The sequence below is a fragment of the Trichosurus vulpecula genome, chromosome 4 (assembly GCF_011100635.1).
Source record: "Trichosurus vulpecula isolate mTriVul1 chromosome 4, mTriVul1.pri, whole genome shotgun sequence".
In the NCBI taxonomy this organism is placed as follows: domain Eukaryota; kingdom Metazoa; phylum Chordata; class Mammalia; order Diprotodontia; family Phalangeridae; genus Trichosurus; species Trichosurus vulpecula.
In genome coordinates this window covers 277,335,477-277,361,862 of record NC_050576.1, presented here as the reverse complement: position 1 = coordinate 277,361,862, position 26,386 = coordinate 277,335,477, and the positions used below count along the sequence as shown (strand labels likewise).

At 38.6% G+C, this 26,386-nt stretch overlaps 1 protein-coding gene across 3 annotated transcripts in view; it reads left to right on the top strand.

Moving 5' to 3' along the window:
- The window catches only part of SGPP2 (sphingosine-1-phosphate phosphatase 2), a 132,561-nt gene that overhangs the window by 45,977 nt on the left and 60,198 nt on the right, over nucleotides 1-26,386 (top strand). Inside the window, exon 2 of one of the 3 annotated variants that reach the window (XM_036757054.1) lies at nucleotides 1,423-1,566. In XM_036757054.1, the coding sequence (XP_036612949.1) occupies nucleotides 1,423-1,566 (144 nt within the window). Of the gene's footprint in view, nucleotides 1-1,395; nucleotides 1,567-26,386 lie in introns of all 3 variants that reach the window. The other 2 variants (XM_036757053.1, XM_036757052.1) reach the window with 2 other exon arrangements.

Sequence of the window (26,386 nt, the reverse complement as noted above, 5' to 3'; positions counted from 1 at the left end):
TCTGCATGAGGACTTTCTTGATGCCATTTTCCTTTACTCCTATTGGCAGCACTCCCCCCCACAGCCGTATATTTATTTTATCTGTAACTATATTTGTACATGTTATTTTCATTCTCATAATATAAGCTTTTAGGGCATGAAATGTTTGGTTTTTGTATCTCTGGTGCCTAGCATAGTTCCTGGCACATAGAAGGAATTTAATAAATAAATACATACCGGGGTTCATTGATTAGTGATGATTTTCCTGGTATGGAAATAAAAATTTAAGGTAAATAATTCCAAATTTACATTTGCAAATATGGGTACTCTTACTCCTTTTCTCATTTTTGGATATCTTATCATACCTGTGTGTGTGTGTGTGTGTATACACACAAACATATATGTACACACATATTTATATACATATATTTCTATAAATGAATAAATAGCATGTAGCCAATGATATTAACAAGAATTCTATTATGTAAAGCCATTAGGGCATAAAAACATAAAGACATATAACTTAATCTTCCACAACATCCTTCTTGTGTTAACTTTGGCTTCATTTTCTTTCCCTTTGTAATGTCTGTTTTTTTGTTTCTTGTTTTTTGAGAGCATTAAAACTCTGTCTTTGGAGTTTTATTATCCAACAGGGTAACCAAACCATTTGCCTTTCTTATCTCATTCCTTATATATTTGAGGAGTATTTCTCATTCATTTTATATAGGCTCAGGTTTTTTTTTTAATCTTCTGAAACCCTTCACTATTTTATGTATCACATGTTAGGATAAGAAGGAAGGAAACCATAAGGGAAATAACAAAGTGGTTTTGTGAGTGTTGTTGCTTTTTAGTACTTCACATATGCATTTGCAATCAGCCTCTCTTATAAGAACTCTGAGGGACTTACCGGTCTCTTTTTGAGGTCAAATGTATGGACACAAGAAAGAATGTGACTTTCCGAGTATCACAATGCAATATGATTCCTAGCCTGTTACAACACAACACAACGTGACATGAGACTTTAAATCTATTACATTTACATTGAGCCCTACATGGTTCCTCCTTTCTCAGATGATACTAGTATCTTAAATACTCTTCAGTTTTAATGTAATCATGGTATTTCTTATTTTATCAATTTATTTAATCCCATAAATGAGGACATCATCTATGTAGCTGAATGGTCAATTTTAAATAGATATTAAATGATATTAATAGATATTAAATAATAATGGTGGTGGTGAGTAATAATCATGATAGTGTAATAACAAAGCTCCACCACTGCATCTTTAGTATCTTCAGAGAAGACAGGGTCTTGGTAACTCAGGACTCTTTACTTTAGACAATGTCATTGAAAGCATGTTATGAAATGATTTCCCCCCGTGGACTCACAAAGCCTTTTCAAATTTTGTTTTCCAGTCTTATACCCAGAAGTACATACAGCAGTATATTGTGAAGAATTATTTCTACTACTATCTATTCAAGTTTTCAGCTGCTTTGGGTGAAGAAATTTTTTACATCACTTTCCTTCCCTTCACTCACTGGAATATTGACCCTCATGTGTCCAGAAGGTTGATAATCATATGGGTTGTAAGTATTATCATTCTAGTCTATTGTTATCATCCAGTGGCTGTATGTTCCTTAGATCACTAAGACACTGGTATTTTGTTCTGTCATTTTCTCTGGAAAAATGAGATCAAAAATACAACTTGACATGTTTCAGTAGTTTTTGTTGTTGTTAAATAACTTGTGCCTCCTAAATATGTGAACGGAAAAAGATAGTGGGAAGATAGAGGTGTGCCTGGAAAAGACAAATTGACTGTTATCTGTATGTACTAATGACTGATAAGTTGTTTTTTCTCCACTGGCCCCAGTTAGTTTTTAAAATTAGTTTCATCTTGTTAGTGTCTTTAATTCAATCAACAAATATCAATTGCCTACCATGTGCTATGTCCTATGGGGTGTGTCCTTCCTCCTGCCTTAGCCTTAGAGGGGCTTTCAGACTGATTGGAAGATAGAGTAAAGTTTAATCACAATATGGGGTGTGCAAAAAGGACCCTTTTAGATCAGTTTTGCTTGGGGGACATATGCAAGTTGATGTTATGTGGGTTTTTTCCTAGACTTTGACTGTTTTATGAGTGTAGAGTTGAATACATGATTAATCCATACAAGAGAAGGGTCTGGGGAAACTGAACACTTTTAAGAGTTGAAGAGCCAAGAGAGAAGAGCTTCAGGATCAAGGAGATTTGGCTGATAACCGGAAAGATGGAAATCCCTTGCATGGACATGAGGCATTAGCTGAAAAGTTTAATTTTGAGACCACTGGGCTGGAAGTCAAGAGATTCAGGCTTTGCCAATAACCAGTTGTGTTTTCTTGGGGACATCAGTTGTTTCATTGGTCAGAATGAGACATTTGGACTGGATGATCTCTAAGGTACCTTTCTGGCTGTAAAATCCTACAATTCTATGAGTTTATCATGGAGGTAGAATGGAAAAAGCTTTCATTTTAAATAATATATCACTTTTTTTTGGAGAGGGGAAGGCAGGGCAGTTGGGGTTAAGTGACCTGCCCAAGGTCATACAGCTAGTAAGAGTGTCCAGTGTCTGAGGCTGGATTTGAACTCAGGTCCTCCTGACTCCAGGACCAGTGCTCTACTCACTGCACCACCCAGCTGCCCCTAATATATCACATTAAGAGACCCCACAACACTGAAATCTCAACTTTCAAGTTCAGTTATGATGACTATTCTTCATTTTACCAAAGACATCTCTCTAGTATTGTCTTAACTAGTGAGCTCTCCTAATTCTTTCATCAAAATTCAATGGGCATGCAAATTTTAAGGAACATTTCTTATGTAAAGTATGTAAATCTGTAGATTCACCCCTGCCTATATTCTATTTGGGAGGTAGTCTGGTACAGTGGACAATATGGTTTTAGCATCAGAGAGCCTGGCTTCAGATCCTGGTTCTGCCATTTTACTGCCTGTGGCACCTTAGACAAGCCACTCGTCTTCTCTTAACTTAGTTTCTTCATCTGTAAAATGAAGGGATTGGACTCGAAGTCTTCCTAAGTCCCCTCTAGCTCTAAATTTAGGATACTATGAACTTTCCTCTGATCCCCTGACCTTTAATCAATTCAATGGGAAGCTGCTGGTCCTGCTTATCTTGATGACCCTGACCAGTCAGCCAAAGGTAAACCCAAGCAACAAGAGGCAGAGCTTCCCTCCATCTGGAGTAAACAGAAGGAAACCTCAAAAGCACAAGACTGATTCTCTCGCATGTCCGACAAGCAGAACCCAGCACAAGATGGGTCAGGTCCATTGCACAATCATTAATGAAGTGCTTGCTATGTGCCAATTACTGTGCAAAGCAGTATAAGTACAAGCAAAAAGATAACCTCTGCCCTCAAGGGGCTTATATTCTGATAAGGCAAAAAAACCGCATAAAGAAAGTGAATTGGAGGGAAGGCAGAAAAAACAGAAAGTCCAGAGAACTCAGAGGAGAATGAAGATACTTTTTTTTTAAATGGTGGTTCTGGTAGGAACCAGCCAATGAGAGGAAGGGGCCCTAGCAGTGGGATAAAATTCTAGGATGAAGAGGCCACAGGGAGAGAGTGAACTTCCAGAGTGCAAAGGCTGTTGTAGTATGGTAGGGAAGGTCTTGAGAGTCAGGAGTGGAGACTGGAGAGGAATGAAGAGTGGGGGAGTTGGTGACAACTATACGTGTTAGGATGGTCTGGAACCCAGGTCCCAGCCTTGAGACTAGCTCTCTGTCCAATATACCTTTCTGATTCTCAAGTGCTATACAGTACTCACCCAAGCTGACTTAGTAAAGACTGTACTGGGGCAGCTAGGCGGAGCAGTGGATAGAATATCAGGCCTGGGGTCAGGGAGACTCATCTTCAAATCTGGCTCCTGATACTTACTATTTGCATGACCTCGGGCAAGTCACTTACCTTTGTTTGCCCCAATTTGATCATCTATAAAATGAACTGAAAAAGGAAATGGCAAACCACTCCAAGATCTTTGCCAAGAAAACTCCCAAGGTTGTCATTAAGAGTTGGATATGACTGAAATGACTCATCAACAACAACAAAACCCCAACAATCTAGGCCAGTGATGTCATGTTAATGATGACTACATTATAATCTGGGAGTATTGCAGCAGCAATGCAGAGAAGGTGTAGATCCATAGAAACAAAAGAAACAGTTTCTTCACTTTGGAGCTGTCTATACCATTAAAAGCATAGGTCCAGTTTCCCTATCTCCTTTACTCCTATTTATAACTTTTTAAAAAAAATGTAAATATACAAAAATAACAGTATATTTATGATCCTTTCTCAAGACTCTTCTAAAACCCCTATGATTGCATCTTTATTTATACATAAATACTCATTTAATACTTTTTAGCTGGTGGAGATAAATGCTTGCTAGGGGGGAAGGAACGAATACCTTTAGCTTCTTTGCAGGGGGTGGAGGACATTGGGAGAGGAGAAGCAGTGATTCCCTCACCATCACCCAAACTACTTATCTCTGGACTAGATGACCTCTAGATGACTGCTAAAATTCTAGGGTTCTAGCGAAATGTACCAGCTCTCAACCACCATTACTTCTCTAATTTCTGCCACTGCACCATGCTATGCCTTCTTTCAGCTCTCCATCTCTCAAGCTTGCCACTCTCTGCAGTCCTACTCATTGCTCAAAGTGCAATTAAAGGATCCTCGAAAACACAGGTAAACTGAGACGGTCATATCTCCATCTATATGACTTGAACTTCGTACTACTCTTGCTTAAGCTGCCTTGATATGACTGTGAAGCAGTGACCCCTGCTGGAGCAATGCCTCCCAAGAAAGACACACACCTTCTGTTTAAAACTGGGAGGACCTCTCCTTTCCTGAAGGGTACAGGGCTGTGGAGTCCAAGTTTCTTTTCCACTGATATTCAGACTTTGAAAAATGATCCCCAGGGCTCTCAATGATTTCATCGAATGTGCCAATTTGGTAATCTGGTTCCTTTTGTAACTTGGAGATATATTGTGGGTTTAATCTGAAAGCTGGTGTGGACTGGCTCCTTGCTTCAGAGGCTTGACCAGCTTCATGGGAGGTCCTCTCTCCCCTCACCCTTATCCCTTCCTCCCCTACATTGGCTGAGGGCTTTTATCCGGATGAAGGAGAATCCTTCCCACCCCCCCTTTTTTGGCAGGTTGGGGGGTAGTGAAGGTCTAATAGTCACTATTTATGATATTTTTGATTCAAAAGCCAAAATATAAAATTGTAAAACTAAAAGGGCCCTTTCCATTTTCCTCCCTCCTATGAAGATATTGTGAAGGCAATCCTGGGGCAAAAACAGCAGCTATTCAACAATAGCACCAAATACGTTGCAATTTTAGTCAAATGTTTCAGGCAGCCTCTCCTTTAAGTTCGTTGCTTTCTATCCATCTTCTTGGAGGCAAATGGAGAATCATATGGGCAAATTCCAAGCATTGCCTTCAGATGAAAAAATAAAACTGCCTTCAAGTATCTCCTGCTCTCCTTCCCCTCTTTCAAATTTTTTGTGGCTTTTTAAAATGGCAGTGGTATGTATCAAACAATTTCCTGGTGATACTAAGAACTTGCCTCTATATTCCCCTGACCATAGCCAGCTTATTGGAAAACAATAGGTTCTGTCCATCATGGTGACCCTGACATATCAGCAGAAGGTAAATTTGAGTCACTATAGTAATAGTTTCCCTCATCTGGGGTATACAGAAGGAAAACTGGAAGCCTTAAGTGTGTCAGCCTTTCTAAAGGCCAGTACTACGTCTGCATTTCTTCTATAGAGCCCAGCACAGGTATGTGTGTATGTATGTGCTGTGTACATATAGAGACTATGTATATGCATACACACATAAAGGGAGGGAAGAGGGAGGTTTTTTGAGGGCCACTTGGCAGAAAGAGTTCTTTAGCCCATGAAGAAAAAATGATAGATTTTTGGACCTACTATAAGGACCTGTGATTTGAATTGTTGTTCCCCCCTCCCCGAAAAAATGATTGATTTTGATCAATACACTTGTTTGTCAGCTGGTTCACATCAGGGGGTTATATCCTATGGCTATAGAATGAAGTTGGTCTTTGCCAAAATCTGATTGATTCGAACCACTTGGCTTTATCAGCACTGCAGAACAATGGAACTGCCATGAATACCAACTGAGTTCTATTCTTTGTATCCCTGCAGTGCTTTGTACATACCAGAATAAACTATTTCCTGGCTTCCCAGATTCTGAAGCAGCAAGGCACCCCAAGGGAGAGACAGGAGGTGGCATGTGCCAGACAAGTCAAGCCATTGCTACTACTTTGACCACTGCCTCCCCTCAGAATACAGTTGAAACAGTCCAGGACGTTAAACCAAAGATAGCAAGTAGTAGCAGTGCCGCTCAGACCACCAGCTCTGCCTCAGTCAGGCCCCTGCTGACATACTGACCAGACATATTTCTAAACGGAGACTAGCAGCCAAATGCCATTCTACCCTGGCTACATTAGGGCAAAGTAAATCTCCTTTGTTCAATGACTCACAAGAGCCTCATTTCATCCAAACTTTTAACCTGAACTAAGAGGATGCTGGCTTGAGAGTCATGCCTATAATACCATTGCACCCTAAAGACCTTGGGATCTCTCCAAATAATTTTCAGTTGAAATCTCTATTAGTAGTCTCCTCCCATTAAGATATGAGCACCCGGAGAGAAGGGGTTGTGTTGCTTTTCTATTTGTATGCCGGTACTACATACACAGTGCTTTGCCTATAGTAAACCCCTAATACCTATTCATTCATTCATTCATTCACTGAGTGAATGAATCTATGATGAATGAATGACAGGAATAACTTTCCTAAAATACGCTGTTGCAGTGGGTAGCTGCTAGCTTGGATGTGCTGTAGGGCAATCTGTGATTCTCACACTATTAGAGATGAGGGAAGAAAGAAGGGGGAATCAGCTGCCTTTGGTAACTTCCCCTGGTGACCTGATAACCATGGGAAATAGCTGAATCTGATTTGTGCAGATAGATAGACCTGTTTGGCAGGGTACATAGGCTTCACTTTGGCCACTCTGCTAGGTGTTAAGTAACACATCCTGTGAAATAGCATGGGGCCCTAACCAGACGACAAGTTGTTACTTGCTCTGCTTTTACTAACTTCTTCATACCCCCTTGGCTTCATTAGGTTGTCACTGGGTGCTCAAACGGTACAGTGGGGAGGACCCCAGAGGGACAGAAAGATACCCCAAACTACTCACTGTTTCTTTGAGTAATTGCATGTTCTAGCAGCCTACATAATTCCTCTTGAGGCCCAACTCCTACTGATTTGTGACACCTGACTATACCATGGCCCAAGGCATGGTAGCTACTGTTACAAGTCTCTGAGAAACTAGGTTGGATTTATCTTATTGGAAGGAAAATCTAACTTCCAGGCATAACATAATATGCAAAACTCATTGTTTAAATCCTTCTAAGAAAGGGAAACAACTCTTCAGGTTGTCTGTTAAGCCTTCTTTAAAAGATTCTGGTTATTTTGGGATTTGGTGTCTTTTGAGAAGAGTTAAAGGATCATGAAGGGGCCCTGGGGACACTTGTAATTAGGGCCTAAGTCTAACTCCTGATGTGCTGTTTAGGAAACCATACTGCCTCTCATATCTCTACAACTATTTGTAGTAATAATAGCGATAATGCAATTTTATATAATGCTACTAAAAATACTAATGATAGCTAGCAATAATATCTATTAAGCACCTACCATGTGACAGGCACTGTTCTAAGCGCTTTATAAATATTATTTCATTTGGTCTTCAACAACCCTAGGAGGTAGATGCTATTATTTTACAGTTGAGGAAAGTGAGACAAGGAGAGGTTAAGCGATTTGCCCAGGGTCACACAGCTAGTAAGTGTCTGAAACTGGATTTGAACTCAGGTCTTCCTGACTAGACTTGGCAATCTATTAGAGGTTTTGTTGTTGTTTTCTTCAATGGTTTCAGTCATGTCCTCATAATGACACCATTTAGGATTTTCTTGCAGAGATATTGGAATGGTTTGCCATTTCCTTCTCCAGCTTATCTTATAAATGAGGAAACTGAAGCAAATAAGGTTAAGTGACTTGCTCAGGGTTACACAGCTAGGAAATGTCTGAGGCCAGATATGAACTCAGGAGGATGAGTCTTCCTGACTCCAGGTCCAGCGCTTTATCCACTGTGCTACCATCTAGCTATACGTGGACATATATTAATTATTTGCATTTATATAGTTCTTTAAGATTTGTAAAGCTTTTTCTTGATATTATCCTTTGAAGATTAGTGGTGTAAGCAATATATTATCCCTGTTTTACAAATGAAATAACTGCATGTGATTGGAGTTTGGCCATCATTGGTTGGCTTTTGGAACAGTTGAGAGCTGGAATGTATAAAAGCCTAAATCTTTTCCTCTTCCTACTTACTGCTTAGATCATCATTCACTACCTCACCCCCAGCTTTAAAAAAAAAAATCTAGTTAGCAATATTGCTCTCGCCCCTCACGGGAAAAAAGAAAAGAAAAACAAAATCCTTGTAACCCATATACATAGGAAAATAAAAGAAATTCCCACATAGGCCATTTCCAAAAATATGTCTCATTCTGCACGTTGTGTCCGTCACCTCTCGGTCTGGAGGTGGATGGCAGTCATCTGTGCTCTGGCATTATGGTTGGTCATTGTATTGATCAAAGTTCTTAAGTCCTTCAGAGTTGTTTGTTTTGACAGTGTTGTTAGAGGCTCCAAGTATAAAAGACTTAGCCTGGAGGTGAAAGGAATGGCTGAGACCATATCTGAATTTCACTGCTTCCCAGACAAGTCACTTGATTGGTTGCTGGGCTTTTACTGTCTAGGGAATTGCTCTCTTAGATTAATAGACCTGCTGACTGAAGGTAGAGGAGAGTAACTTTTATCCTTTCAAAAGCATATTCTTTTCATGCTACCTTAGCAAATTGGTTTTGAATCCTTGTTGCATATTGAACTTAGCTGCTCCTAAGACTGGCTTGTTTTAAGCAGGGCCTTGGTGGGATACTAGGCTTGGAAAGCTAATGTCTAACACTTTCAGAGGTCTTTAGTTTGACCACTTCATTTTACAGATGAAGAAACTGAAGCCCAAGAGGTGGGTAGTGATTTACTTAAAGTCACGCATCTTAAGTCGAGGAAAATCTGGGCATTCCCACCAAGTCTTCTGATTTTACGAGTACTGTTTCCTCTGTAACATTCTGCCTGAGTTCTGTGGCATGGCTTGGAAGAGATATTGTTATTATTATTATTATGAGGGATGTTCATAATTCAAGGATTTCCCACATGTGGTAAAAAGCGAATTGTATAATTAGTAAGCGTAGCTGTAGAAATCATCTGACTTGAATAAATTTCTCCCCTCCCCCATATATGTTTTGTTTGTAAATACATGCATGTACATATGTGTATATATGTGTGTATATATACACATGAAGGTATACACATATATGCACATGCATATAATATTATATATACATGTGTGTTCATACATGCATGCATGTATGTGTATGTACACCCATTGGACATACGCATATACACACACACTTATTTCCTTTCACAAAGGAAGAGGTTCACCATTTTACCAGTCTAGCCATGAAAGTTGATATGGCTGCTACTATGCAAAGACTGAAGAGATTTCTTTTGTTTTAAAATATATTTAATTAAATTGCATCTACCAGAATATTGTAAGTGCCTCATGGCTCTATTACTATTTTCTTCATCAAAATAACAGCAACAACACAAAGTCAAGCCAGAGACACAGAGTGGTACAGTGGGAAGGATGCAGCATTTGGGGTCAGAGGACCAAGGTTCTGCTTTCATATGCATGATCTCTCCCACTGGAATTTTGGCCCCAAGACAACGAGAAATGTTTTGATTCTGTCTTTGCATCCCTAGCCTCAATCACAATAGCTGGCACATAATAATGGATAGTTAATAATAGTTAATAGTTAATAATAGATAGTTAATGGATAGTTAATAAGTACTTATTAAGAAAAAGATTAGACTGAGATGTAGCCAAGAATGGTACTATTGAATCCCCATTTTGAAGGCAGGAAAACTGAGACCCAGTGAAGTCAAGTGACTTCCCCAAGGCCATATAGTAAGTGCAATAAGGCTGGGACTTTTTTTTTTTTTAATAAAGTCTTCATTGGAGCTTTTGTCATTGTCTAGTGTGGTGATAGAACTGTCTGTCCCTCTTCCCAGCACGTTCCAAAAAGATAGTGTTTTCATGTTAGAGCAGGGAGAGAAGGCTAAGATTTTGATGGGAGGATAGAGTGGTAGGTTTAGATGCTGAGGAAGTAGGAAAGGCCCCATTTTGGGTCATGTGAATTATCAATCATTGAACAAGTCACGTTCTTCTATGTCTAGGGCTTACCTCATGTCTTTTGATATTTTCCCTAAGTCTGTCACCAATCCATAGCTAAGGAATATGAATTTTTTTAAAAAAAATTTTCTAGATCAAGAGAAATTCTTTGCATATTTTCTTTTTAGTTTGAGATAGGTTTTGCTTTTCTATTGAATTTAGTAGTTTTGAAAACACATTAGTGCATTTAAATTAACTTTTTTGCCAGAAAAGGGGGGGGCAAAGATATTACATTTCAGAGATTTTAATTGGTCCTATATTTAAGCCTACGTTAATGAGTTGGAAGGAAAACAGTAATTTGGTTCGTTCTTCTATGTGGTGTCCAGGTATTAAGCTTTTGAATCTTCACTGGCAGTATATACTCAAGATGTCCCAGACTTTAGGAAAGAGGCCAGTGAATGGCCTCCACTAATAGAATTCCAGGATACACAGATATATTTTGGGCTGTGATTGAAAAGAAGAAATACTGTCCAAATGAGAGATTATCTAATCTCTCCACTTCCATTTTGGCAGACTGTCTGCACTACAAGAGGAATTAGCTTTAAAATAGCTTTGGTTGGTATGGTTTTTTTTTTCCTAGAGTCAGGGAAGATTTTCATAAAAATTGGAGGATGACCAGATTTAGATCATGAAGCAAAAGGCCTACATTTCCTTTTCTCCAGGAGATAGTCTTTCTTTGTTTCTCAGGTTAGTAATGCAAATACAAAGCCTGCAGATCCAAATGATGAGCTTCTGAAACTGAATCTTGGAAGCTTGTTTTCCTGTGTTGTTTTGATTTCTTCAGATTCTTAGTAACCTTTTATGCTGAATCTAATGGGCTAAAGGCAGGTTTCAATGTACTAATAAATTACCTATGTTCTGTGCATGATTAATTGATTTTTAGCAATGGTCCTTTACCTAAAAGGGTTAGCTTTTTAAAAATAACAGTACATAAAAATCTAGCATTTTGGATTAAACATTGCTGAATAAATGGAAGATTTTTTTTAAATATAGCCCTCTATGGACCTGTGGGATACCAGAAGATAGTAAATCTTGAATATAAATATTCTTTGAAATTGAATTCATGATTAAAAATAAGGAATTTTACAACCCTTATGGCAACCTAACGTACATAAGAGAATTTCAGCACCAATTTAGCCTTTTTTTGCAACCAAAGACTTCCATTAATTTTCCATGTTATGGTGTTAAAGCTTCATTAGGAGGTTTTAGCAGACTAAAACTTTGGGTGGTAGGGTTTCATTCTCAATAATGTCACCCAAAGTGATGATGACAAATCCCTTGATTTACAGAGTTGTCCTGTGCTTTGTCTTATGGATGCATTAAGTATCGAATGCTCTGCCAGAGGGAATAGAGTGCTAAGTATATAGAGAGATTCACTGAAGCATAGGCTGTTAGAGCTGGCAACAACCTCAGAGCTCATCCATCCCATTGTTCCCATTAGGTCTGCATCAGGATGGCATACCACATAAATTCATTCATCCAGTTATTTAGGTACACTGTGATGCATGGAAAGAAGAGTTTAAAATAACCCTTCAAGCACCATTACCAAAAGGCAGTAACTGTACCATAAGGGCAGAGGAAAAAAGAGCTTGTTTTTAAGGAATTTTTAAAAAGTCAATTGCAGTAATAAAAGATACATTGACTGGAGACGCCAGAGATCACCCCCAGTCCTCTCCTCCCAACTCTGCAGGTCTGGAATTTTGATTGTTCATCTCATCCAGGGGCAATCAGGCCTTGGAAAAATTGGCTCATGCTGCCCAACCTCGCATAAGACTGATTTGTACCAGAAAGTCAGTTTAATCATTTACAATCCATACTACAACTGCCAAATGATTTTTTCTCTTGGCTAGCCATGCATTCCCTTCCTGGGAAGGTAGCCTATTTGGGAAAACCAATTGTAGTCCCAAAGTTTCTTGGTGAGGATATGGATTCCACACAAAAAACGTAGTTCTGCATTGGGGACTTGCCCCCAAAAGACCATGTGTACCCTCTGCCCTTGGAATGACAGGGACACACCAGTCTAGTTTTTCTTCAGACTTTCATTTTTATTGGTTCCAAGTTGTTCCTTCTTGGTTGCATAAGGTTCTACATGCTGACAGTGTTTGCCTCTGGGGGAGAGCTTCTGGTTGGCACTAAGCAGCCTTTGGCTTTTCCCTGTCTCCTTAATTGTCTCTGGTTACAAAGCAGAATCTTTCTCAACCTACCACAGAAACTCACTGGATTTTATTTTGCAGCTTATTAAAGGTAAACAGAAATCAGTCCATCATATGTGTGTTAGTTTAACTTAAAAAAAAACACTGATAAATGATTGATGTGACAGATTGAAAGAATAGCAATTAAGGTGCTAGCCTTAGAGTCAGGAAGATGTGAGTTCAAATCCTTCTACCTGTATGACCCAGGGCAAGTCACTTAACTTTTATAGGCCTCACTTTCCTCATCTATAAGATGAAGGTGTTGGACCCAGTGACTTTTAAGGTTCCTTCCATCTCTAAATCTATGATCCTACCATTTATTCTACTGGAATCTACAGGATCTTAGAGGTACTGGCCAATAGAGCTCCTGGCATCACAAATAAAGACAAACTTTTGCTAGAGACTGAGAGAGATTTTATGAAAATCATTAGGTGTATGGACATGTTCCTTCTTGCTAGGGCCTTTCTGACCCTTTCACCTCTTCCTCAAGAAATTACTAAGAAGGAAGCAATATCTTATCAACATTCCAAGATCTACCAACTCTGAAGGTTATTGGAGGTACTGTTCCTTTTCTAAAGAAGGAATCCATTTTTAATTAAGGAGCTATTTCTCCTCCATTGAACTAAAAGTGACCCCTCCCATCAATTCATGAGCATAACTGCCTCGAGGAAAGCCAAGTGATGGAAGGAAAGGCAAGTTATTAGATCTTTTATCCAGTCCCCCACACCCATAGACAATCAGACTTGGTAGAAAGTGCCACCTGTTGCTTCTTTTCTAGGATGACTGAATTAGAAAAGTATTGTGACAAAAATTAAAAGGATCCCATACAGGGTCACAGATTTAGAGCTAGAAGGACTGTGGAAGTCATATAGTACAATCATCTCTCTTTTCATAATTGAGAGTCCCGAGGCCCAGACAGTTCAAGTGAGTTACCTAAGGTCACATAAGTAATATGTGGCAGAACTCAAATTTGAAATGAGATCTTCCAACTCCAAATATATCTCTTCCCACTGCCTATTAAGGACATAGACTTAATTTAAAATGACTAATTCTTCTAGGAAACACTTAATTCCTGACTCTATACTAAGTGCCAAATGGAATATGTCAGATTTGTCAACTGACCTTAATGTCCATGCTGAATAAGACTGCTAGAGATGCCTGCACCACATCAGATTCAGTATTCTAGAAAGCAGTTTGTAAAACCCCAAAATGGTCTTGGCGAAGTTTCTCAGATAATTTTTGGAAGGAGCTGAATAGTGGTGATCTTTCCAAAAGTTGAGTTACTCAGTCATCTCTTAGGCCAAATATATTTGACTTGAGTTTCTGGTTTCAATCATCATCATCAACCACCAATATTCACTAGATATTTAATATCTACAAAATTCTATGTTATATATTCCAAGGAATACAAGAAACATAAGACCAAATCCCTGCCTTCCTAAAGCTTACAATTTATCCAGGAAAAATCAGAAATATGCATATGAAAAAAATCATTATGAGATAGCCATAGATTGAAGATATTTTAAAAGTTTCATTAGCTATAAAAATAAATTTAGTTTTGTTGTTGTTTAAGGTAAAGTTTATAAAATGCTTTCATTATTACTAATAGAAATAATGGTAACATTTTATATATTATTAAAATTTATAAAATATTTGGTTTTTAAATGGTCTCTTGGGTTATCTCTTGAGGAGAAGCAGAAAGTGAGAGCCAGGGGTCCTCTCTAGTGTTGTCTCATGGAATCTCCACAGTACTTGGGCTTTCTGCCTGTGTCCTTGTTAGTTGCCTTCCTGATGGAGTAAATGATTTCTCCTTAGATCTAGTAGAGCCAGGGGGCAGCTAGGTGGCACAATGGATAGAGCACCAACCCTAGAGTCAGGAGGACCTGAGTTCAAATCTGACTTCAGACACTTGGTAGCTGTGTAGCCCTGGGTAAGTCACTTAACCCTGATTACCTCAAAAAAAAAATCTGGCAGAACTAGGTAGGCTTCACAGAGACTAAGTGACGAGCAGTTACATTTTATTGTTCCTCCTTTTTCTAAAGTCCTTTCTACTGGACCAAAACATTCTTAACCAAAAATTAGTTAGATATTTAATAAGCTGAATGAATAACTTGGGTCTAGCTTTGAAGGAGAGGACTAACCAATTAACTTTCTTTTTTTGTCACCAATAATAATAAAAATAGCTAGCATTTGCATAGTGTCTACTATGTGCCAGGAACTGTGGTAAGTGCTTTCCAAATAGTATCTTATTTGATCTCAACAACCCTGGGAAACAGATGCTATCATTATCCCCAATTCACAACTGAGGCAAACAGATTAAGTGACTTTCCTGATGTTATATAGCTAGTAAGCGAGAGATGCCATTTCTCCTCTAACTTGTTATTTAGTGAGAATATTTCCTAAACTCTATTCAAAAATCTTTAGTGGTTTCCCAGGGCCTCATGAGTAAAACTCAGAATCCTTTACCTTAACATTTAGGACCCTGCATAGTCTGCCACCAGATAACTTTCCAAACTTATTTCGTATTTTTCCTTTCCAAATATTCTAGATTCCTACCTCCTGGACCCTCTTTTTACTCCATTATCTCCCTGCTTTCATTCATGGGATTCCCTATGACCAGAACAGGCTCTTTTACTACCCATCATTTAAAGCCTTGAAGGCTTCCATGATCAATAATGGCCTTTCCTCTCATACCTTACTCAACACTTTCACATTCAAATCTATAATACATTTGTCATGTATTGTTGTTTGTTAAGAGAATGAGCAGTGTGTAGTGTGGATAGAGGGACAACTTTGGAGTTATGAAGACTTAGGTTCAAATCCTGTCTCTGATATAAACAAGCCATATGAACCTGGGCAAGTTGTTTGACTTGTAAATGCCCCTAGGCAGCTCTATAATTTGCAAAGGGGTGGCTGGTCTGAGTTTCATAGATGGGGTTTCCTCATTAGGAGCTCCCTATCCCAATGAAATCACAGATCTGACCCAACCCTAGTGATATATTAAATTTCCCCCTACTTTTTGAGCTTTCTTACTAGACTGCAAGCTTGCAAAGGGTAACAAATTCTATCTACCTAAGCCCTGCATCTTGAAAGTTCCATGTTGAATTTATTATATATTTAAATGGAAAAGCAAGCGCTACATAATAGAGATTTGTAGATTCATATACAATCATTTCCTATTCCACAATGTATATGGAAATGCTCATTTTATTTGATGTTTGTAGGTTTAGAATTTTTAAAAATAAAAAAGTCTGCAAAAGGCCAAACTAAGATCTCCCTTATGACTAACAAAAGTAGTCATAGATAAAAATTTCTTGCAAGAAACAACATAAGAGAGGTGTGGAGCCAAGATGGCAGCTGGAAAGCAGGGACTTGCTTAAGCTCTCCCCTAAATCCCTGTAAAAAATGGCTCTGAACAAATTCTAGAGCTGCAGAACCCACAAAATAGCAGAGGGAAGCAGGTCACCAGCCCAAGGCAGCCTGGATGGTCACTGGGAAGGGTCTATCGCACAGTGCTGGGAGTGGAGCGCAGCCCACCTTGGGCCGCACCAGGACAGACCAGACCGGGAGTCAGCCCAGAGCAGGCCTTAGGGCCATGAATCATTGAGCTGTGGCAGTTACCAGACTTCTCAACCCACAAGCGCCAAAGACCACGAAGCAGGTTAGTGGGAAAACTGCTAGATGGGGTTAGAGAGCGGTCCGGCCCCAGCCCTGGGGGTGGTGGAGGTGGCAAGGCAGTGGCAGCAGCAGCAGCAGGAAGCTCCTGTGGCTGCTTCCAGAGCTCCAGCATCAGCTGCTTCTAGAGTCCCTGGCTCACACAGTGGGAGGAATCAAGTGGCAGACCAAAGCAGGAGTGCAGGGCTTGGTTTGCCCTGCTTGGATCTGGGTCGCAATCCTGGTTGGCAGTTCTTGGGTGGGGAGGAGCACTGCTGTGGCAGAGCTTGCAGTGACAGTGGAATAGAAGTAGCTCTGAAAACAGCAGCTCAGCCCCTGAAGCTTGGGACAAAGTACTGTCTACTCTACAAGCAGTCATACCCTGACAAAAAGCTCAAAGGTCAAGTAGTTGGCTGGGAACATGGCCAGAGAGTGAAAAAGGATTCAGACTCTAGAATCTTTTTTTTTTGGTGACAAAGATCAAAACAGCCAGAAGAAGCCAACAAAGATAAAGAGCCTACATCAAAATCCTCCAAGAAAAATATGAATTGGCATCAGGCCATGGAAGAGCGAAAAAAGGATTTGGAAAAGCAAGTAAGAGAAGTAGAGGAAAAATTGGGAAGAGAAATGAGAGTGATGCAAGAAAATGATGGAAAACAAATCAATGACTTGCTAAAGGAGACCCAAAAATACTAAAGAAAACACCTTAAAAAATAGACTAACCCAAATATCAAAAGAGCTCCAGAAAGCTAATGAGGAGAAGAATGCCTTGAAAGGCATAATTAGCCAAATGGAAAAGGAGGTCCAAAAGACCACTGAAGAAAATACTACCTTAAAAATTAGATTGGAACAAGTGGAAGCTAGTGACTTGATGAGAAATCAAGATATTATAAAACAGAACCAAAGGAATGAAAAAATGGAAGATAATGTGAAATGTCTCATTGGAAAAACCACTGACCTGGAGAATAGATCCAGGAGAGATATTTTAAAAATCACTGGACTACCTGAAAGCCATGATCAAAAAAAGAGCCTAGACATCATCTTTCAAGAAATTATCAAGGAAAACTCCCCTGACATTTTAGAACCAGAGGGTAAAATAGAAATTGAAAGAATCTACCCAATTGCCTCTTGAAAAAGATCCCAAAAAGAAAACTCCTAGGAATATTGTCACCAAATTCCAGAATTCCCAGGTCAAGGAGAAAATAATGCAAACAGCCAGAAAGAAACAATTTGAGTGTTGTGGAAGCACAATCAGGATAACACAAGATCTAGCAGCTTCTACATTAAGGGATCGAAGGACTTGGAATATGATATTCTGGAGGTCAAAGGAGCTAGGATTAAAACCAAGAATCACCTACCCAGCAAAACTGAGTATCATGCTCCAAGGCAAAATACGGATTTTCAATAAAATAGAGGACTTTCAAGCTTTCTCAGTGAAAAGACCAGAGCTGAATAGAAAATTTGACTTCCAAACACAAGAATCAAGAGAAGCATGAAAAGGTAAACAAGAGAAATCACAAGGGACTTACTAAAGTTGAACTGTTTTGTTTACATTTCTACATGGAAAGATGATGTGTATAATTCATGAGACCTTTCTCAGTATTAGGGGAGTTGAAGGGAATACACACACACACACACACACACACACACGTGTATATATATATATACATATATATATATACACACATACACAGAGGGCACAGGGTGAGTTGAATATGAAGGGATGATATCTAAAAAAAATAAAATAAGATTAAAGGGTGAGAGAGGAATATATTGAGAGAGGGAGAAAGGGAGAGATAGAATGGGGTAAATTATCTCACATAAAAGTGGCAAGAAAAAGCAGTTCTGTTGGAAGGGAAGAGAGGGCAGGTGAGGGGGAATGAGTGAATCTTGCTATCATTGGATTTGACTTGAGGAGGGAATAACATGTACACTCAATTGGGTATCTTACCCCACAGGAAAGTAGGGGGAAGGGGATAAAAAGGGGGGGATGATAAAAGGGAGGGAAGATAGGGGGAGGAAGTAATCAAAACCAAACCCTTTTGAAAAGGGGCAGGGTCAAGGAAGAAAATTGAATAAAGGGGGACAGGATAGGACAGAGGGAAATATAGTTAGTCTTTCACAACAGAAGTATTGTGGAATTCTTTTACATAATGATATATGTGTGGCCTATGTTGAATTGCTTGCCTTCTTGGGGAGGGTGGGTGGGAAGGAAAGAGGGGAGAGAATTTGGAACTCAAAATTTTAAAAGCAAATGCTCAAAAAAGAAGTTTGTTTTGCAACTAAGACATAAGATATATAGGGAATGGGGCATAGAAATCTGTTCTGCCCTACAAGAAAGTAAGGGGAAAGGGGATGGGTTGAGGGGAGTGGGGTGACAGATGGGAGGGTTGACTGGGGAATGGGGCAATCAGAATGTATGCCATCTTGGAGTGGGGGGGAGGGCAGAAATGGGGAAAAAATTTGTAACTCAAAATCTTGTGGAAATCAATGTTGAAAACTAAAATATTAAATAATAAAATATTGTTAACAGAAAAAAAGAAGCAACATAAAATATCAAGTTCTTTCCCATATTAACCAAGAGGGAACAGTGTGAAGAAATAGCAACAATTCTGAAGAACCTCTGGCTGAGCAGGAATATCCGTAACAGTCAGAGGACTTTTAATACATCTGTCAACTGAGAAGAAATTTAGTCTTCTGACAGCAAATTAGCCTGAAATTGAGGGACTTTCTACCAATTCTGGGAAGTTTTTATTCTAAGATAAAGTTACAGAGTAAGTAAAGGAGATTTCTAGTTTGAGCTGGGGGTCAAAAGAGGCTTAGATTGAGTTTATTGCATTTATCATTATTGATTAATAAATTAGAGATTAGCAAGAAAGGTGTCAAATTATTGTTTTGTGTTTAAGTTTTGTTTTAATGTATCATAATTTAGTATACTGTTCATTAAAGTCATGTTGAATTATTTTGAGTTTTGTTATTAAATTTTTTTAAAGAGTAGACTTCAAAATCAATGGTTCATCCATTTTAAAAATCTCAATTAAGCATGCAGATGGTCAAAGATTGGTGATACAATGTAACCAATTTCAGGTTTAGTTGTCTATGGTGATTAAGCTTCTGAAAGTTGAATCTGCAAGCCTCAGCAATAGAAAGTGATGGCAGACACACCATGTAAAATTGAAAGGTGAATATACTATCCCTTCTAGGTCTAAATCTATGCTCTGTTACTCAATCACATTAAGAAATTTGGGTTTCTATTATGGCCAGTAATAGGCTATATACCTCTTAATTGTGTCCTAGTTGATGATCAACTCTGGGGCACTGGTAAAATTTTACGTTCTCATCAAAAGGGGAGTTACTTTATTTTTCAACTCCTTGTTTTGTTGGCAATATCACCTCTTTAAAAAACACAACTTTTACACCAGGATACACATTTACAGCCTAGAAGAAGCTAGAATAGAAAGAATTTTGTGGCAATGTACAGTAGGAGAAAGCACTGGGCAGAGAATAAGGAAATCTGGCTTTGAGTCTAGACTTGAGGTTAGTGGTGGGAGATCAAGGCAGACTTCATGAAGAAAGTGCCATTCAAGTTTAGCTTTAAAGGATAAATTGTATTTCAACAGGCAAATATGGAAAGAGAGGATATTCTAGGCAAGGGAAATAGGTGGAGAGAGGGCATGGTGGGGGTGGGGGTGGGGTGGGGCTGAAGAGAGCCCAAAGTGTGGTAGCAGAGGAAGAGAGTCCACTCTGGCTGGAACATAGACTATGAGTGAAGATGGGAAATGTAAGTAGAGGGGTTCCTGGTTGTAAAGTTTAAATTTTAATGCTAGGTAGAGTTTAAATTTTAATTGGTAGACAATAGAATGTTACTAAAGGTTTTTGATCAAGGAAGTAGCATAGCCACATCTCTTCTAAAGGAAGATCAATTCAGCAGTGGTATCAATTGGAGAAGGGAGAGAATGGAGGCAGAAAAACCTGTTAAGAGGGAATCGCAGTTGCGTCAGTGGAGAGTAATGAATGCCTATTCTGTGGTAGTTGCAGTAGGAAAATCCAGAAGAGAATGAATAATAGAGAGGTATTATAGAGTTGGAATCTATAGGACTTAATGACTGGTTATGAGAGGTGAGGGAACAGAAATAATTGATGACAACACTGATGTTTTAAACACAGAAGACTGAGTCATGGTAGCACCATTGATAACCAAGGTGAAGTGGGAATAAGCAAATTTTGGAGGAAAGCTCCATTTTGGCCTTGACTTTAAGGTGTTGTAAAGCATCCAGGTGCAGAGAAGCTGAAGGGAGTTAGAGATCATTAGTTCGTCTTACGTGTCCAGAGAGTTCCAGAATGTAAAGACTCAGACAATTTAATTCCATGACCACAGTACTTTGGCAATTTGATGAATTAAGAATGTCATCCATATGATACAGATGACAACATCCTCCTCTCCCCAGCCTCCAGACCCCAGCCATCTTATCTTGCTTCATTTCCCTCTCTGTTTCTCTGGAGAGCTCCAGAAGAAACCCTCCCCCTATCAACTGGTTGCTTTCCTTTCAATTTTTGCAATACCTGGTGTTTTACAGTCAAACCATTTTGTGTGGATTTTGAGTCAGAGAAAAATGTCAGTTTTGCTACTTATCACGTTTTGACATTGGGGGAATGACTTAATCTCTATGGACCTGTTTTCTCACCTGTAAAAATGAAGGACCTGGACTAGATGCCCTCTAAGGTCCTTTCAGCTCTTATTCTTGTGACCCTCATAGATACTGTTTGTTTATAATGAAGGCAGGGTACCATTTTCTCATAATCAATATGCATAATCATAATACAATCTCATAATCATAATGTAATAACGGAAACAGACAAGAAGAGAGTCATCTTTGATGATGATTATTTGTAATCATAAGATGTGTTATTAGTAATAATAATACTAGCTGCTAGTAGCATTTATGTAACTCTCTAAGATTTGAAAAAAACCTTTCCAAACACTATCTCATTTTATACTCACAACAACCCTGGGAGTTAGATACTATTATTATCCCCATTCTTGCAGAGGAAGAAACAGAAGTTAAGTGACTTTCCAGGGTCACAAAGCTAGTAAATGTTTATGACTGGATTTGAACTCCAGTCTTCCTGATCCAAGGCCTAGTGCTCTGCACATATATTATTAAAACCTCTGATAAGCCCTATTATCACTCTTCAATGCAAACCTAACCTATAGGTTCTTGAATTGAGACAGACACTTGAAATTAAACTACAGATGAACCTACTTTCTAATGAGGCAGCTGGGTGGCCCAATTGATGGAGCACTAAGTGTAGAGTCAGGAAGGGTTCAAATCCAGCCTCAGATACCTGCTAGCTGCGTGACCCTGGTCACTTTTGGACTCATTTCCTCAACTATAAAATGGGCATAAATAGCAGCACCTACATTATAATGTTGTTGTGAGGATCAAATGAGGTAATATTTGTAGAGTGCCTAGCACATAGTAGGCTCTCCACATAAATCCTTATTCCCTTCCTTCCCCCAGTTAGTGTCTTACAGATGCAGAGTCTAAACAAATTGGATGGGTTGTGTTTTTTTTAAAGTATTAAGAAGTTGATTTTAGTGGAATAAGATATAAAGACTGAGCAAGACATCTCTTTAAATCATGGTATACACTTGCCAGAAGTTCTTAGCCCTTTTTTGTACCCCAGATCCCTTGGCAGGCTGGTAAAATCTATGGATCCTTTCTCATAATAATATTTTAAATGGACAAAAAATACATAGGATTGTAATGGAAAGCAATTATATTGAAATACAGTTTATACGTATATATGTGTGTGTGTGTGTGTATACATATATACACACATATACATATGTGTATATATATATGCATATATATATATATATACACATATATTTTTAAGTTCACAGATCTCAGATTGAGTCCCTGTTATAGTGGAAACAATTCTTGATTTGGGGTCCAAAGACTTGAGTTCAAATCAGCCCTGTTGCTTATTCGCTGATTCAGTCTCTGTGGGTCTGTTTCCTCATATTCAAAATGAGGGAATTGGATTAAATGACCTTTAGATTTCATTCCAATTCAAAAATCTGATACTATACCCAGGTAAGTTTCCACTGAGCTACTGCTGGAAAAAGTAATCTCTTGTTAAGGGAAGAGATGAAGACTATCTGCCCCAAGTTCTATACTTCACGAAATACCAGGCTGGGGTCAATCTTAGTACCAAATGATGACCTTCAGAGTGATTGTGGCTTAATCTTCTGTTTAAGCTAGTGGCACCTTTCACTTCAAAAGATTTCTCTGCTTGTTAAGTTAGTTCTTGCTGGAGATTAATGAGTACTTAAAAAGTATCCAACAATGGGCAAATTATAGCCCTCACTAACTAGAAGTGAATAGAATACAATTAAGCGTTGGCCACTCTCCTTGGAAACAAGTAGAATCTGTAATTTGGATCTGGTTAAACATTAAGAGCAGATTTCTGTGAGATTTGTTTTCTTGTGGTTGTTAACCTTTTTTTAACATTGAGAAAAGGGTTTTGTTAAAAATGTTATTTTGATTTTTAAATGGGGTTATAATTTGGAGGGAAGAGAATAAATAATCATATAGTGCCTAGTATGTGCCAAGGTACTTTATTCTATTATTTATTATTATCTTTTTAATAATTTATATTTATTATCTCATATTACTATCTCATGATCTCAAATATTATCTCATTTGATCCTCACAAAAACTCTGTCAGGTAGGTGCTGTTATCATGCCAATTTTACATTTGAGCAAACTGAGACAAACAAAAATTAAGTGTCCAGAGTCACACAGCTGTAAGTGTCTGAGGCTGAATCTTCCTGACTCCAGGCCCAACCCTCTATCCCCTGCACTGCCTGGTTGTCTAAAAAGGGTATACTCTCCAGAGTTTGGGTCATTAGAATTACTACTACAGTATGGTTAACAGAAAAGTTATTCCCTTTTTTAGTGACTGTAAAACAGACATACTCTTCCCTTTCCCCCTTTACCTGTACCCCCTTGTACTTGCCTGTAAATCCCATCTTCTGCCAATCGTTTGGATTAGGCATAATCTATAATTACCCAGGGAGAAACAAGTCTATACAGCCTGGTTCCTTGTGCTTTAATTTCTCCCGTGGGTGTAGGATATTTTTTAAGCTTGCTTCATTCAGAAATACTGAGGTCCTGGAGGGAAGATACCCAAACAACTAGACTGAGTTATTTTCCATTGCCAATAAAGCTAAAAATTAAGCACTTCTTTTGTCATATTAATTTGGAGTCAGTCCTCTATTCTGGCCCCAGTTTTACTCTGTTTTTGAATGTCTTATCAAAAAAATCAGGGAACATTCATCCAATTATATGTCTAGGCCTAAAACTAGGGAACTCTTAGACTTTTGTCTCATGGGAAGTTAGAATGGAGGATACGCATAGTCCAGACTCCCAAAAGAAAATCACTGTGTCTTGCAGGCAGTTGCATGATTAATATTTGTTGAAATGAAATCAAAGTTCCTCTCTGAGTTCCTTTAGAGTTAGATTTGAGGGAGAGACCAAGCCGATTTTCCAACCTGGGCTTCAGTTTCCTCATCTATGACATGAAAGGGTGGGACCAGATAGACTCTGAAGTCCCTTCTGGCTTTAAATCCCATGTTGTTGTTGTGTCCGTCCTTCCTTCTGGAAGAGGAAATTCCATGATCTGTCTGGAGCACATACACCAAGCCTCAGTTCTCACATCAGCCCAGGAATAGGGACCAGACTTGTGATTCCATTGGTATGGGGAACTCTTGGGTGTGAAGACTTTCTCCCCATGGAGGCTGACCTGAAGCTTCTAGTCTCAGAGAGTTACCTGGAGTACTGAGTGGTTCAGTGACTCGTCCAAGGTCACATAGCCAGTATGTGTCAGAGGGGCTACCTAAACCAACATCTTCCTGGCTTCAGGCCCCCTGTTCTATCTGCTAGTTCTCACATAATTGTGTATGTACACACACACACACACGCACACACACACACACACACATATATATATATATATACATATATAAAATAATTGTTTTATACTTGCAAAGGACTTTATATGCATTTTATCAATTGATCCTCAGAACAACCTTGTGACACAGGTAAGGTAAGTAAAAACCCTTTATGTAGATATGGAAACTGAGCCACAGAGACCATTAAGTGACTTGCCCATATGAGTTCCTTGAAGACAAGGATTGTTTTCCTTCTTGCCCCAGCTCCTACCACCATGTTGGCACACAGCAGGTGCTTAATCAGTGCTTGTTCAATTGATATGAAAGTAGAAGAGTGGCTTTTGATCTTGCCTTCAATTCCCAATAAATCTCAAGAGGTAGAATTGGAGTAGTGGATAGATAGTATTAGACCAGGAGTTAAGAGGACCTGAATTGGAATCCTGCCTCAGGCACTTAGTAACTATGTGAATCTAGGCAGGCAGGTCACTTAACCTCTCTGGCCTTCAGTTTCCTTATCTGTAAAATGAACTTGATGACCTCTAAGGAACCCTCCAGCTCTAAATCTATGATCACATGATCCCTCACCTTGACACACTCACTTTCTGAGAGCCATTCTCAATAACAAAGAATTTTTAAAAATAGGATGACAACACTTCAGCAAAACTAATTAGCATACCAACCAAGTCCATAGTTATAGGCAGCTTTCCACATCCATGATCCCTGACCTCTGCAATGGGGGATGGGGGAGGGAGGGAAGTGATTCCTCACATCTCTTCTTTACAACCCAGTTTAGTCTAATTTTCCAGCATATTGTTGTTTTTCTTTCCATTTACATTGGTATAGTCAGTGTCTCTGTTCTTTTCCTGGTTCTGTTTAATTCACTTGGCATCAGTTCATATAAATCTTCCCATGCTTCTCTGAATTCTTCATATTCCTTGTTTTTTTATAGCACAGAAGTATTCCATTGCATTCGTGGATCACAATTTGTTTAGCCATTCCTCAATAGATGAGTTTCTACTTTGTTTCCAATTCTTTGCTATGACAAAAAAAAATGCTATTATAAATATTTTTGTGTTTACGGGGCCTTTCTTTTTATTTTTTAATTCCTTAGGGTTTTTGCTTAGCAATGGAATGTCTGGGTCAACGGGCATGAACATTTTAGCCACTTTTTTGGAATAATTCTAAATTGCTTTCCAAACTGGTTAGTTAGACCAGTTCACAGCTTCACCAACAGTGCATTAATATGTACCTATCTTTTTACAAGCCCTTCAGTTGCCAACTCTTCCCATTTTTTGTCATCTTTGCCAATTTTCTAGGTGTGAGATGAGTTGTTTTGAAATTTGTATTTCTCTTATTAGTAATTTGTGGTATATTTCCAAATGGACATTTACAGTTTACAATTCTTTTGAGAACTCTTTGAATCCATTTGTCCATTCAGGAAATGGTTTTTGGTCTTTACATATATGACTTGAATACCAGACTTTTATCAGAGAAATTTGATGCAAAGATATTCCCACTCAACTACTTTCCTTCTTATGCTTTTGCATTTGATTTTATTCACTGAAAGCCTTTTCAATTTCAAGTAATTCAATTTATCTATTTTATTCTTTTTTTTTTGCAAGCCTTTATTCCTTGTTTGGTTAAAGAGTCTCCCTTTAGTCATAGTTACTAAATGTACCTGATCTGATTCTCTTCTAATTTTTTTTATGATGTGACTTTTAATTCAGTTGGGTATCCATTTTAAGCTGATTTTGGAATATGGTATAAGATTCAACAATCCCTTCATTTTACAGATGCCAAAACTGAGGCCTAGAGAGGGGAAAGCCTAAAGTCACATAGCTATTAAGTACTTAGTAGACAAATCCTTATCTTTGCCATGTGTTATAGGCAAAATATTTTCAGAAGGAGCCATTTAATTAGCAGTGGTGTAACTCCAGAACAAATTTATTTTTTTCTAGTAGTCATTTACCATATAGCAGACAAAATACGCTCCCATATCTAATTTTTGTAATGCTTAAAAAATGTGAGCCCAATTTGTCATTCCTGTTAATAAGATAAGGATTATTATTATTGGAAGGGACCACAGAAAAGATATTTTTGTCCAGCCTGTACCCTTTGGATTGGAGGTCCCAGGGCTATAGATTTAGACCTGGAAGGATCTTGGAAATCATTCAACCCAGCCTCCTCAATTT